Source organism: Hemitrygon akajei, chromosome 10, assembly GCF_048418815.1.
Source record: "Hemitrygon akajei chromosome 10, sHemAka1.3, whole genome shotgun sequence".
NCBI classification, from domain to species: Eukaryota; Metazoa; Chordata; class Chondrichthyes; order Myliobatiformes; family Dasyatidae; genus Hemitrygon; species Hemitrygon akajei.
Genome location: NC_133133.1, coordinates 87,083,115 through 87,099,200, shown reverse-complemented (window position 1 = coordinate 87,099,200; position 16,086 = coordinate 87,083,115). Strand labels below are relative to the sequence as shown.

Here is a 16,086-nt window from a genome sequence, read left to right as displayed (position 1 = left end):
TGGTAGCAGCATTGGTCTGCAGGTCACATCTCTTGATTTATAGCTATCTGGAGACTCGGGTCAGCAGCCTCTGTGGTGGTCCTGATGGTTTTTTTCTTTGCAGTCCCCATAATGCCAAAAGTGGGTTCTACATAATGATCAACCAGCAAAGCCTCTACACACCACCTCTATAGGCTCACATCATGTCCTCCAACCCTATCTCTGGCATTGCTCTGCCAGCTCCTGTTATTTGGTTGTCTTACTCTTTAATGTCTCCTCAATCTGGTCTTCCCAAGGCACTGTCAGTTCTGCCATAACCACCTGCTTTGAGGTTTCAGACAGAGTTACCATGATATGCCTCTTTGATAATGATGCGATGAAGTCAGGGATCTTTAATTGCCTGCCAAGATTGACTTTCAGTTGCCAGTCAGTCACCATGGCATGTAAATCTGCTGGTTAGCTATCTGGGTTGAGGCTGTATTTGGGCTCCAGCTTTGACAAAGGCTATAATGGGCTTTCTGGGCTGACAGAGGTGCATACTGTTGTTAAAGGCCAAGGAGATAACTTTCTGCCACCTGACACCTGGTCCTTCTATCAAGGCTTTTGGGCAGCTGCTGAGGATGTGTTCCAGGGTCCTTCTGCCAGGACAGAGAGGACATGATGATGCCTCACTTTTGCCCCAACAAAAAGGTTTGCTGGACTAGGCCTGGATCATGAACGATGCACTGAGGTTCTGCCCGTCATATGTTGGACTAGGAGTCATCTGCTTCAGTGCACCCTCTCACCTTGTCAAGCTCTCTGCTGCACCATTCCAACCATTCTGTTTCCTGAACAGCTGCCCAGCCCCACCTGCTTGGTGAATCCATAGGGGTTTGTAATATTCCCCCCTCCCCCAGGATGCTAGAGAGTTTGGCAAGTGGTGGTCTCTCTTCTTCCCTCGATACCCCCATACTGTTTAGCCAGGGATCGGATGCAGCTGGTGTATTTTGGTTGCCCTTGTGTAGAGGCCTTTGCTGGCTTTCTCCACTAGGCCGTTTCTCTCAGTAGCAAAGCTGGCAATGATAGTTTACATGCTCTGGAGTTGTCTATTGACATCTCCTTTGGCTATTGCCTCAATGATTTGGACTATGCCCTCAAGCTGCACCCACTCCCTCCATTGGTTTGCTGGAGCAAACTAACTCGATGGTGTTCTGCTAGTCTGCCTTTAGTGGGAGTTTCTTGCACTTGGAAGTTCTGGGCACTGTGGGGTGACTCCAGGCTGGGCTGCTCCTGTGTTTCACTAAGAGTAAATCCTGAGTGCTGTGTTGCTCTCTCCTACTCCAGGCATTTTATTTTGGCCTGATGTGTTTTTAGGCCATGCATGTTCTTGCAGCCCTTGCCACAAATGCATCTCACTTGTTAACGGTTGGTTCATTTGCAAAGGTTAACATTCTTAGATCCGTCCTGTCAGAGCGGATCATCCTTTCCACCTCTGGGGCTCCTCTGGAGGTATGTCTAGGGTATGAATTGTGTAACCAACCTCAAATTGCATTGTATCTTTGAAGGAATTTTGCATTTTATGTCATTGTTAATATTAAATTACTTCAGTATTCAGGAATAATGAGTTGATTTCAGATTAATATTGCTAAAATGTTTTCTACCTTTTTGTTTCTCTTGACCATTACAAGGCCTGCCATGTTGGACCAAGGCCTTCAAATATCTTGAAACTACTGATGAAGTTTGGTGTTTAGTCTTTAAGAAGGTGTTACACTTGGAAAAATGCATATGTTTTATTTTTATGCAACCAAAGGATTTGGTCCTAATTTAGAATGATGAGTTGGCATACATTTTGTGATGCTTTCTTGAGTTCATTTGACCTGAATAATCTTACGTTGTCAGCTGCAAGTCAAAAGTATATAAGTGAAAGTGAAATAGATTTATTTCGAAGTATATCACACTGAGGTTAGGAAAGGTGGGAGAAAGCTTGTATGGAGCACAGTCATCAACATAGATCCATTCAGCTGAATGGTTTTGGAGTAGTGGAGAAAACAGACATTTCAAATTATAGTTGGCCTGTATAATGTCCATGAAAAAAATTCTGAAAATACATTTTTTTATATTACATCCCTTCCAATAGAAATAGTCTTTTAGTAAATCTGCATTTATGATTCAAGTTTGTAGTGGGCTGTAATGTGGGTGTTTGTGCTTTTATTTCCAGATTTGAGTCATGAATCCTTCAATCCTGAAACAGCTGTCTGTTTGTTCCATTTGCTTTTCTAAATAGAAGGTATTTAGTGCATAGTGGCTAGAATTAACTCCTGCCTGAGCAAAGACCTGGACCCATTGCAGTTTGCCTGCTGCCACAACAGGTCTTCATCAGACACAATCTCACAGGCTAAAGCACTTGGACAAAAGCAATACATACATCAACTTGCAGTTTATTCATTACAGCTTGGTTTTCAACATCGTCATCCCATGAGAACTAATCAACAAGCTTCAAATTCTGGACGTTTGTACCTCCCTTTGCAGCTGGATGCTTGACATTCCTCATTGGAAGACCACTGTCAGTAGGGATTGGGAATAACATTATCTCTTTGCTGGTAATCAACACGTGCACCTCACGGATATGTGCTTAGCCTACTATTCTGCTCTACTCTACACTCGTGACTGCGTGGCTAGACATAGTTCAAACATTATCTGTAATTTTGCTGATGATACTACTGTTGGCAGAATCTCATATGGCAACAAAGAAACATATAGGAGCAAGATCAGCTACTTGTGTGGTGTCACAAAAAAAAACTTGCAAGGCCAAGAAATTGACTGTGGACTTCAGGAAGGGAAGTCAGGAGAAAACGCAACAATCCCCATTGACAGATCAGTGGTGGAAATAGCAGCTTCAAGTTCCTGGGCATCAGAGTATCAGAGAATCTATCCTGTACCCAATATATTGACACTGTTACAAAGATGCATGTAAGCAGCTCTATTTTATTACAAGTTTGAAGAGATTTGGTTTGTCACCAAAGAGTAGCAAATTTCTGCAGATGTAGGTGGAGACATTCTGACTGCTCCACTGCCTGGTATAGAGGCTCCAATGCACATGATTGAAAGAACCTGCAGAGAGTAGTAGACTCAGCCAACTCAATCATAGACACAAGCCTCCACACCAATAAGGCCATCTTCAAAAGGTAGTATCCATCATTAAGGCCCCTCACCTTCCAGGATACCCCCTCTTCTCATTCCTACCATCTGGGAGGAGGTACGTAAGAGCCACACTCAATGTTTTAGGAAAAGCTTCTTCCCCTTCACCGTCAGATTTCTGAATGGTCCATGTACCTCTTTTGCTCTGTCTCTCTTGCTCTTGCTCTAGTCTGTCAACTGCAACTTATAGTGAGTTATATGTCTTGAACTGTAGTGCTGTCACAAAACTAAAAGTTTCATGCCACATGACAGATAATGAACCTGATTCTGTATAGTGTGCACCATTATGTAATGGAATTTTGTTTGTTTTGACATGGTATTCAGATTTTTCTGTGTTTGCTTCTGCATTTTCATTCAGTGTTAACAGATATTGTGCTTTGAAAAGCGCAATAAATCACCAGGAATAAAGCACAATAAAGGAAGTGCACCTTTATTGTAACACGGGACAAATAAACCACCATCTGTTAAACCACCAGCCATCTTTTTTTGAGTAATATATAATCTAGAAAGCTTACTAGAGATTGGTTAATCACACTGGATAAAAAATTTTTTCAAAAGTGTTGCTTCCTCAGAATTTTTTGTTTATGATAGACTGCTTGAAGATGAACACAAATAATTTCAGAATAATTGTATTACGTAGGAATTTGGAGAAACAACAAATTAACTTCTATTGAATATAATGTGTTTAACTGCATAATGCTGCTGATGCCTTGCAATAGTTCAACTAAGTTAAAGATATTTTGTTAATGATCTTCATTTGTATTTAGTGTCTGAGGCTTCTCGCCTAAGTGTCCAACAATAATTCACCACCATTGATGGATTACAGTTGGCCTGGTATTTTTTCTCCATGACCGCAATGTCCTGGTGAAACCTTTCACCATGCTCATCACTAACAGCACCAAGATTTGCAGGGAAGAATTCTAAATGAGAATGTAGAAAATGAATCCTCAGTGACATGTTGCATTTCATGGTTTTATATGCTTGAAGCATGCTTTCTATCAGCTGCATGTAGATTGGTGCTCTGTAGATGCCGGGAAAAATTTCAACGACTTCCTTGAATGCCTTCCATGTGATTTTCTCCAGTCCCACTAGAAATTCTTCAAATTGCCTGTCATTGATGACCTGTTTGATTTGTGGATGCTTTCCTTAATCTTGGCATCAGTTATTCTGAGAAGCATCTGTCTCAAATATCAAAATTCTTCATAGAAACTTTTGTGCCTAGTGATAGCAAATTCCATCCTTACAGTCCTGAACCCAATAATTACTACTAAAACCTGTCCTGCCATGCAGCAGCCGCGCTGCCTAAGCATGCCTGAACAAGGTTGGAAACATCCCAGCTTACATTATAGGCAACATTTTAATTGACTTGAATTATGAATTAAAATAATAAACATAAGTTTATTAAAAAATGGTGCATGATAGGGAAATTTCATGGTGATTTTCATGATCAGTAGCCCAAAATTCATAAGATACACCTAAAGGTATTCAGGAAGCAATATCTTTGTTGTCCAATGTCATTAGAATGACAAAATTATTTTTATCTAGTGGCTTCTGCATCCTTTCATAACATCTTAAAGAGCTGAGGGATAAATGTTGGCGAGGATGCTGAGGATTGATAACCCCAATGCTTTGTTTAAATTGTGACAATCTTGCAAGTGAAGGATTAGACTGGGCCTCAACTAAAGGTTGGCATCTCTGACATTGTAGTGCAGTGTCATTTTAGATGTTTGTATGAAAGTGTGATTTGAATCCAGATTTTTCTGTCTCAGATGAAAGTGTTATCAGCTAAAATGTGGCTGATGCAAGATTAATTACCATTGGGATATTGGTCCAAATTGCTAATTTGTAAGTGAAATGTTTCCCATCCTTTCATTACTCTTTACAGTTTCCCTCATTTTGCTTTGTTTCACAGTACTTGTGGTTAGCATAGTTTGCAATATTTCAGTCAAAGATGAATCCCATTGCCAAAGGTAAAGCTACAGAAACAAGAATAATCTGTGTATTGCATTTTATTTTTGAATCCTGGTCCTGGCTCTTTAATAAAGTTACTTCTGATTTTCTAGATGTAATGTACTCATTAGTAGGATCTGAAAACTCCCACCGATGGGCAGGAGATGCATTACTGGATTGGGAGGTAGTATAGGAGGTGATAGTTCCCTCTAATTTTACTGGCCTTGCACCTCCCAGTGAAGAGGTTCAAGGTTCCTTGTGCCCTTCTGGAGGCTGCTCTTTAATTTTGATTGGTCACAAGTCAGGAATCCCATGAGCCAGCAAAAGTATTACATTTTTTTCAAGGAGGCTTTGAGAATGTCCTTAAAACTTTTCCTTTCCATCATAGTAATCTTAAGCTGTGATGGAACTTGTTTTCTATTGTCTTTATATTGAGCATGCATGTGATGTGGTCTGTCCACTGTCAAGTCAAGTCGAGTCACTTTTTATTGTCATTTCGACCATAACTGCTGGTACAGTACACAGTAAAAACGAGACAATGTTTTTCAACGAGACAACTGGAGCTAGGTGAATCCAACTTGAGCCTTGAAGCTGGGATATTGGTCAGGGAGAGGACATTGATATTGGGTTACTTATTCTGCCAGTGGATTTGGAGAATGTGGTTGAGATAGTATTGGTTGTATTTCTCCAATTCTTCGAGAGGTATCCCCTTTTGGTACTCCATGTTTGTGAAGCATATGGGCAGCAGAAATTCTTGCTATCTGTAGACTAAAATCTGTCTGCCAGATTTAAAACAACTCGGTGCTGTGTACTTATGCTTAAAAAATGTTATACCATCTTTATTGGAATTGCTGTTTTGCCATTTGCTTTTTCCTCAGACATGATCCAGATGAATAGGTTTTGAGGGAAAGATTGGGTTCCCATATATTAGAAGCTACTTGATTAAATAAGGGCTGACACTTTCACAAAGCTGTAAGAATGGCATCTTTATCCATTTTCTGTTGACACCGGTAGACATTAATCTTACCTCAACTTATTGTTCCTCCCATTTGAGTCTGGGCACCCAAATGTTCTTGAGCAAAGCTTAATTTGTCCGATAGTAGGTGGCTGTGAGAATGTTGGAAGTAGAGCAGCAATATTCAATGACCAGTGTTTCTTTCTAAGAATATGAAAGCTGATCATTGCTAGGTAGTCTTATAAACTTATTTCTTTTTTTGTGTGAACTTGCTTGGTGCCTGAATAAAATATTCTTCTCTTTTTAGGCATTTTTCACTCTAACAAAAACACATTCCAATCTGTTAATTTTGCAGGAATTTTTGTTTAAATATGATTCTTACCTGTTAGGATGTTTAATCATGTTCTAAATTTTGTTTTTCAGGATGAAGGAAGATTCAAGGAGATTCCAATCACACACCACGTGAAGGAAGGGTGTGAGAGGGCTGATCCCACACAGTTTGAGTTGTTGAAAGTCCTTGGTCAGGGATCTTTTGGAAAGGTCAGTGTTTTTTGCAGATTTAGGTACAGTACGTTAAAGAGAAAAATTTCCTTCACTTGTTAAATAAGAACTTAAACTTCTCCACCTGATTCAATTCTATAAAGTTTACTACACAGTTTATTTTCAATTGTGTACCTTATAAGAGGGAGCATAAACAAATAATGAGTTGTTTTAAATGTTTTCCTTAATATTGTTGCTGCAGTGGAACAGTGTGATACTGATTGTTAAAGCAGATACAACATTAAAATGACAGTAGGTTGAGAAGCAAAGCATGATGTTCAATTTAATCAAAAAATATTGCTAACTGCAAACAATATCCTGAAACATTTGAACCCCTAATGTTTAAAACTTGTATAGCTTAGTATGTGGGACTATGGTAATGTGCTGGAGCATGCTGATTGGCTTGGAAAGAACAAGTACATTAGATCAATTAGGAATATGCTTTTGAAGGATGGCAATTGCGACAGGATTCTTGACAATTCAGGTTACCCTCCAGAGTAACTCAGTCTTTCAGAGAATAATGAAGGATAAGGAATAGCTCAAAATGGTACTAAATAAAAATGCAATGTATTTTTATAAGGAAGCAGAGTAAGATAGCTCCAGAAGTAGGTAGTCATCAGGGACTTCAAATTGATAAAGTAAAAAGTATGGGTGAGAGAGAGGGGAGGTAAAGAGAACCCTCACTGTTATTACTCAGGTTTAATTAAAAAAAAAATGGCTGTGACATTAGTCTTTGTTAAGCACTCACATAATATTGAATTCAACATATTTAATAAATCTGTACTTTAAAAGAAGATGTATACGGTAATTGTTGTCACAAATAAGTCATTAGGTTACATTAGAATTGAATTGGCCAGTCTTATATAATTATATTACTAACACTTCAGCTTTTGGGAAGGTTCCCTGACTTAGATTTTTCTTCTTTCGTTGGGGAAGCTAGTACAGTTGACCACATGCATTACACCCATTTGGAAAATGGAAATTCACCATTACGGCATTCCTAAACCACTATCCAAAATTTGAGGTATAGAGTAAAACTTGCTCTCATGAAGTAAATACATTTAAATAAATGCGTACTTAGTTTTAACTCATGTTTTTGATTCATGTGCAGATGAAGCAGGTTTGCATTAGAATAACTCATGATATGACCGATTTCTAGAAACATAACCCCTCCGTCCCTGTAATGTGGGGGTTGCTTGTATGTAATTTTAATGAATCATAACCTAAGTGGGGTTATCTGGTGCAGACTAAACTCACAATTTTTCTTAATTTTTCTCTTGCCTGTATGCAATTAGATGTTTGTTCAAAAACAGTTGTATAATGCAGTAAAATAATAAATTACTGTAAGTTATCAGGTCAGGCATTATTTGTGGAGAAACAGTTAATGTTTTGGGTCCAGGACCTTTCATCAAAACCTTAATTTTCCAGAGTATCTGGCTGATCTGCTGAGTGTTTTCAGCATTTTAGTTTTTGTTTCTAATTTCCAGCATCTATAGGTTTTGTTTTTAAATTGTGTATAATGCAGCTTTCTGCCTTCACAGGAATTTGTGCTATAAAGGGTTATTGGGGCACTGTATATGGAAAGATGCTCCGTAGGAGACTGTCTTTGTGGTTGGGTATATTGCTCTATGCAAGTTTTGCATGCATAAGAATAATTCTTGAGTCCAAGAGTACAAAATCATCAGGCTTCTAACCAGTCCATGTGGATCTTGCACCTCTAGTCAGATTGTTGCAATTATTATAATTATTGATCCGTAATACTCTAGGATTCTATCAATTGTGATATATATCCGATCCTTATTAGCCCCCCACCATCCTACGATGTATTACCTCGCACGCAATGCAATTAAGTTTTATTTGCTGTTGTCCTGCCCAGTTTACCAGCTGATCATTATAATGAAGCCTTCTGTAATTCCCATTTTTAACTGATTCATATACTTGTGTTAATATTGCCTGCCATATTTTGAATTTATCTTTCAGCAAAATTCTAATGTTTTGTCTTTGAACTTTTCTATAATTAGGTGTTTTTGGTTAGAAAGGCGGTTGGCCCTGATGCTGGACAATTGTATGCAATGAAAGTACTGAAGAAAGCTACCCTAAAAGGCAAGTCTGAATTGCTTGCCTGTTTTTGTGATCGATGAGGAATGGAAAGAGTAGTAGATCACCATTTTCACAATATTCTGTGATGGTTTGTAATAATAAACATGGATATTTTAAAACTATTTCACTATTTAAAAAATAAGTGAAAATGTAGTGATTTCTGACATTCTTTATTGGAAATATTTTTAAGTTTCTAAAGGCCTTTATCCCTTCCCAGGTTTAGCTACTTAGTCATAAAATTATGAAGTTCACAAGTCCATATTATGTCCGATTCCAAAGACTTGAAGGTGAAGTGAACTCTGACATGGCATTTGCCTGATTGATGGGGTCATTCACTCATGATATTGTTGACACTTCACTCTCAGCTGTACATGCATTTTAGCAATCATTGGATGAGGATCTTTGATAATAAGATTTAATGAGCACTACTTACCTTATTTTTATTTCAGCAAGTTTTAGTTCTGGATAGGGTTGAGAATTTGGTTTAGTGTAGAGCACTTTATTTGAAGAGTGAAGGCATTGCAGGTAAAACAAATTGAATGTTCACCAATTGTGATGTCTTTCTGCTGCTTAGCGTACATGTGTAGTCACTGAAAATCATATGTATATTTTTAATTTTCAGTTCGGGATCGTGTTCGCACAAAAATGGAACGAGATATTCTAGTGGAAGTAAATCATCCATTTATAGTTAAATTACACTATGGTAAGAACCAAATGCTCATCAGATTAATTTTTTATCTTTTAGGCTGCTTTCACATTAGTTATTTTATTCGAACTAAACATTCAACTGGGTTAAATTTTGCTGTCCTTGAGTTAAACGGTTATTTAACATGTGTGTTCTTTTTTTGCTTATTACCTACAATTATTCATACACTTAGTGTTGTGCAACAAGTGTATTATTTAATTGGGGAAAAGTCAGAACTTGGATGAAGGATAGAGAGAGAGAATGTGTATTCAGCAATTAATCTGTAAAGGGCCACAGCTGGCATACCGACAGTTGATGAAAAACTGTATTATATTAAGGGTCATGAGAAGAATAACAAGAAAACTTGCTCTTCCTATAACTAGTCTGCTGAATCTTAAACCAAGGAATCCTTGATATTTATGAATTATCTGATGTATCGTAAATAACCTGGTTAATGGTGATTCATCTCCTGCTCCAGACATAACATGGCTGGTCCAAAAGAATTCTTCCACAATCTTTCCATTTTGGCTGCCTTTGATTTTGGTTTTTGATGTTTGCTTGAAATCTGGTCTAAAAATTAAATGGTGAGGAAATTTATTTAGGAAGAAGGAAGCAGAAAATGAAAAAAATTCATCAGTAACTGTTCTTTTTTTTTCACTTTCTAGAAGATTTTCATGCACGTTACAAAACTAACTGGTATAAGATGAAGAATAGAATAAAAATAGTGGAGTAAATTTTCCTTTGCTATATCTGAATCAGGTTTAATATCACTGGCTTATGTTGTGAAATTTGTTGTTATGCAGCAGTAATCCATAATTTAAAAACTAAGTTACTGTAAGTATAAATTAAAATTAAAATGTTAAGTGTGTAAAAAGAGAATAAAAAAGCAGTGAGGTGTTCATGAGTTCAATGCCCATTCAGAAGTCTGATAGCAGAGGGGAAGAAGCTACTCATCAATCATTGAGTGTATGCCTTTAGGCTTCTGTACCTCATCACCAGTGGCAGCAATGAGAAGAGGCTATGTCTTGGTTGAAGAGGGTCCTTAATGATGGTGCCACCTTTTTGAGGTGTCACTCCTTGAAGGTGTCCTGGATGCTGGGGTGGCTAGTGCCTATGATGGAGTTGACTGAGTTTATAGCTTTCTGCAGCTTATTTCAATCCTGTGCAGTAGCACTCCCCCCCCCCCCCCCCCCATTCCAAACGGTGATGCAGCCAGTCAGAATGCTCTCCATGGCACATCTGTAGAAATTTGTGAGTTTCTTTGGTGACATACCAAATCTCCTCAAACTCCTAATGAAAAATAGCCTTATTTGTAACTGCATCGATACACTGGGCTCAGGATATATCCTCAGAGATGTTGACACCAAGGAAGTTAAAATTGCTCACCCTTTCCATTTCTGATCCCTCTATGAGGACTGGTGTGTGTTCCCTCATCTTACCCTTTCTGAAATCCACAATCAGTTCTTTGATCTTACTGGTGTTGAGTGCAAAGTTGTTGCTGTGACATCACTCAACCAGCTGATCTACCTCGCTCCTGTACATCCTCTCGCCACCATCTGAAATTCTGCCAACAATAATTGTCATCAGCAAATTTATAGGTGGCATTTGAGCTGTACCTAGCCACACAGTCATGCGTGAAGAGAGAGTAGAGCAGTGGACTAAGCACACATTCATGAGGTGCACCAGTGTTGATTATCAGCGAGGTGGAGATGTTATTTCTGATCCACACAGACTGTGGTCTTCCACTGTGGAAATCAAGGATCCTGTTGGAGAGGGAGGTACAGAGGGTAGGTTTTGGAACTTTTTGATCAGACCTGTAGGAATGATTGTGTTAAACGTTGCGTTGGATTCAGCCTGATGTAAATATTGTCCAGGTGATCCAAGCCACGTGAAGAACCATTGAGATTGCATCTGCTGTTAACCTTTTGTGGTAATAGGCAAATTGCATTGGGTCTAGATTCTTTCTTAGGCAGGAGTTGATTTTATCCATAACCAACCTCTCAAAGCTCTTCGTCACCATAAATGTGAGTGCTACTGGACAATAGCCACTAAGGCAGCTCACCCTACCAGGTACACCATTGAGGCCTGTCACCTTGTGAGGGTCCCCCCTCTTTAAAGAAGTTCTGGCATCAGCCTCCAAGTCTGAGGTCACCAGATGCTGCAAGGTTCCTCATAGCTGTAGTTTTATTCTCCCTTTCAAAGTGTGCATAAAAAGTGTTGAACTCATGTGGGAGTGAAGCATCACTGCTGGAGGGTTTGGCCCGAAATGTCGACTGTACTCTTTTCCATAGATGCTGCCTGGCCTGCTGAGGAACTCCAGCATTCTGTGTGAGTTGCTAGGATTTCCAGCATTTGCAGATTTTCTCGTCTGCCATTCATGATGTAGGAAGTAATGGCCTGCAAACCCTGTTCTAATTGATGTGCATTGATTCTGCCTCTAACCTCAATCAAAATTTTCTTTTGCTCTTAAGTAAGTCGCTCCTGGTCACCTTGTATAGTGCTGGATCAGCAGACTTGAATGCCACAGATCTAGTCCTCAGCAGACTATGAATCTCCTGGTTCATCCATGGCTTTTTATTTGGGTGTGTACAGTATGTTCTCTGTATGAGCGCACACTTATCCACACAGATTTTAATGTCATCAGTGACAACTGTGATGTATTCATTCAGACTTGGGAAGATGAATCCGTGAATCCGTACAGTCCACTGATTTCAAAGCAGTCCTGTAAGTCCTCCAGTGCCTCCCTCATCCATACCTTCTTGGTCCTCAACTGATATGTTGTTGATAATTATTTAGAGACCTTTTCAAGGTGCCTGGTTAAAATACCCCAAAACGATGGGTGTGTGGGGAGGAATTACCAGTGTTTTTCATGAATCGATGGTCATCTAGGTAAATGCGGAGAAAGAATCAGTAGTTTTGAACCAGTTATATTTGCCAAGCAATCAAGTGCACTGAAATTATTTTGATTTAACAGAAATGGTTTGGGTAATTACTTAAATATTGCTGAGCTGTGAGTTTATTAATTATTTTGTCATTGCATGTTCAAAATACCTTGCAGCTTCACTGCAAACAAGATGTGTTCTGTTCTTTCTAGTATTATGAAAATTTACTTGATTGTGTTTCCATTTGGTTGTACATCTTTTTGTTGCCATTGGTCTGAAATCAGCATCAAGTGCAGAAATTTACTAAATTTTGAGCATGAGCAAAAGTTAATGCAAACTGTGTTTCTGCTATCTTCTGTGCTAGTTTGAATAAAGTGATTGGGTCTCCATCTAATAAACTGGTCACATTGGAGAATGAATTAGTCACTGTTGGCCGTTTTTGCCGGTTGTGGTTGTTACAGAGTTTGAAAGATGTACAAGGACAAAAGTAGATTTATTTTAGAAGCTTGTAAATATAAATTGTTCTGTAAATTTGTTCAAAGTCATTTTCAGTTACTTAACACCTAATAGACATTTAACACCAGGGTCATGTATTGATGCTCTGGATTAAAATTGCTTGAATGCTCTGCTGAATGCATTTTCAAATATTTTAATCAAACCTTTGAGTATATCATGGTTTATAAATTTTGTTTCTAAAATACACTAATGGAAAATACTGCTTTCAGTAATAAGCAAATAAGTTTAAGCAGAAATGAGAGAAAAAATCCTCAGTTACTTGTGAAATTTTGCCGATTTTAGTCAAAGTGAAAATTCTAGCTTTGTATTTTTCTTTTTGTCACATCGTGTTTTTATACTTTTGATCAGATCTCCCCTGACTTAAGCATCTCTTTCAACCAATAAAATTGATACATGGAAATGCACACGAGTGTAAATTGCAAAGGTGTTGGGCCAAAGTGGCTTGTAAATCAATGAAAAGCTATAACAAAATGGGTATTTTTGGAGTAAAATGTTTGATAATTAATATGTATAACTGGAGAAAAATAAATTAAAATACATTTATAATCTTGGTTTATAAAAGAAAAAATCCTAGAGGTTTGTTTGTAAGTTTGGCCTGGTCTTGTATTTGTATGTGTAGAACTCAAGATCATACCAGCAAAATATGTTTAAATAATTAAATTCTGGAATATATTTGAAAATGAAATGTTGACCACAATAACTGGACAAAGAATAGAACATTCTAATAAAACATGGCCAAGTCACTTTCTGAAAGTGAAAAGCAAAGGAGATAAATGACAGATGTTTTGACATTCATAATGTTCATTAAAATATTTCCAATGGTGGAAACTCTTCTTTTATAGATATTTCCAGCATTTTCTTTTATTGCTGATGTGCAGTGTTTATGAATTGTATATTTAAAATTAAAAACCAACTGAAAATATTCTGTTGCTAGTTAATGCATTTCTTTCATTTCATGATTTTGCAAGATTTGCCCTAATTAGTCAATTAGTCGAATACTGCTGTCATTGGTCAGGCCAAATGGGGAAATCTTTTGTGTTGAGGGGAGTGGGGTAAAAGTGTGATATTTGAGTATTCTGTGTAGTGAGAGAATAGGACCAATCAAGTGTGACAGTGGAAAAGTGTGTATGGAACTGGAGATGGCAGAGGTACTTAATAAATACTTGCTTCAGTATTCACTACGGAAAAGGATCTTGGCAATTGTAGGGATGATTTGCAGCAGACTGAAAAGTTTGAGCATGTAGATATTAAGGAAGAGGATGTGCTGGAGTTTTTGGAAAGCATCAAGTTGGATAAGTCACCAGGACCGGATGGGGTGTACCCCAGGCTACTGTGGGAAGCAAGGGAAGAGATTATTGAGCCTCTGGCAATGATCTTTGCTTCAGCAATGAGGACGAGAGAGGTTCCGGAGGATTGGAGAGTTGCATATGTTGTTCCCTTATTCAAAAAAATGGAGTAGAGATCAGGAAATTATAGACCAGTGAGTCTTACTTCAATGGTTGGTAAGTTGATGGAGAAGATCGTGAGAGGTAGGATTTATGAACATTTGGAGAGGCATAATATGATTAGGAATAGTCAGCATGGCTTTGTCAAAGGCAGGTCGTGCCTTACGAGCCTGATTGAATTTTTTGAGGATATGACTAAACACATTGATGAAGGTAGAGCTGTAGATGTATATGGATTTCAGCAAGGCATTTGATAAGGTACCCCATGCAAGGCTTATTGAGAAAGTAAGGAGGCATGGGATCCAAGGGGGCATTGCTTTATGGATCCAGAACTGGCTTGCTTACAGAAGGCAAAGAGTGGTTGTAGACGGGTCATATTCTGCATTGAGGCCGGTGACCAGAGGTGTGCCTCGGGGATCTGTTCTGGGACTCCTACTCTTTGTGATTATTATAAGTGACCTGGATGAGGAAGTGGAGAGATGGGTTAGTAAATTTGCTGATGACACAAAGGTTGGGGGTGTTGTGGATAGTGTGGAGGGCTGTCAGGGGTTACAGCGGGACATTGATAGGATGCAAAACTGGGCTGAGAAGTGGCCGATGGAGTTCAACCCAGATCAATGTGAGGTGGTTCATTTTGGTAGGTCAAATATGATGGCAGAACATACAGATGTTTGTAGCATTAATGGCAAGACTGTTGGTTGTTTGGAGGATCAGAGGGATCTTGGGGTCTGAGTCCATAGGACACTCAAAGCTGCTACGCAGGTTGACTCTGTGGTTAAGAAGGCATACGGTACATTCATCAATCGTGGAATTGAGTTTTAAGAGCCAAGAGGTAATGTTGCAGCTATATAGGACCCTGGTCAGACCCCACCTGGAGTACTGTGCTCAGTTCTGGTCGCCTCAGTACAGGAAGGATGTGGAAACCATAGAAAGGATGCAGAGGAGATTCACGAGGATGTTGCTTTGATTGGAGAGCATGCCTTATGAGAACAGATTGAGTGAACTTGGCCTTTTCTCCTTGGAGCGATGGAGGATGAGAGGTGACGTGATAGAGGTGTACAAGATAATGAGAGGCATTGATCATGTGGATAGTCAGGCTTTTTCCTAGTGCTGAAATTGTTAGCACAAGAGGGCATAGTTTTAAGGTGCTTGGAAGTAGGTGCAGAGGAAATGTCAGGGGTAAGTTTTTTATGCAGAGAGTGATGAGTGCGTGGAATGGGCTGCCGGCAGTGGTGGTGGAGGCGGAAATGATAAGGTCTTTTAAGAGACTCCTGGATGGATACATGGAGCTTAGAAAAATAGAGGACAATGGGAAAGCTTAGGTAGTTCTAAGGTAAGGACATGTTCGGCACAGCTTTAAGGGCTGAAGGGCCTGTATTGTGTTATAGGTTTTCTATGTCAGATGCGATGCAATGAATAATCAATTGTCACTCAAATCAACTTGTCATTTGCTCGAGCAAAATGGGAACATGTAACAAAGATACAAGACCAGTCTGAATTACTGCACCTTAATTCAATCATTTAGTGGTTTCAAATGTTCTGCAGAGTATTTAGGCTTGATTGTAATTATTTTAAAATGAGTTTTTACATGATGCTCTTGAGCTGAAATTATAACACTTCAGTTTAACAGAACATTTTAAGTCCAATTTCATGCTAAATATGGCATGTGATAGAACTCTATGCAGTTTAATCAGCATATTCATTTGTGTAATAAAACAGTTTGAAATATTATTCATAGAGTTTAATTGTCAAAATTGTTAAGTGTCTTACGAGTGGGCTGCCTCAGTTCTGGGTGGAGGCGACTGAGAAGTACACTGGTGAAGACTTTCCATTGAGAAAGAAAAATTGTTCAGGAGG

At 38.7% G+C, this 16,086-nt stretch overlaps 1 protein-coding gene across 2 annotated transcripts in view; it reads left to right on the top strand.

The window, feature by feature from the left end:
* The window catches only part of rps6kal (ribosomal protein S6 kinase a, like), a 170,775-nt gene that overhangs the window by 57,071 nt on the left and 97,618 nt on the right, over nt 1–16,086 (top strand). For both annotated transcript variants that reach the window (XM_073058599.1, XM_073058600.1), the window contains 3 exons: nt 6,485–6,601; nt 8,623–8,704; nt 9,324–9,404. In XM_073058599.1, coding sequence (XP_072914700.1) covers nt 6,485–6,601; nt 8,623–8,704; nt 9,324–9,404 — 280 coding nt within the window. The remainder of the gene's footprint in view (nt 1–6,484; nt 6,602–8,622; nt 8,705–9,323; nt 9,405–16,086) is intronic.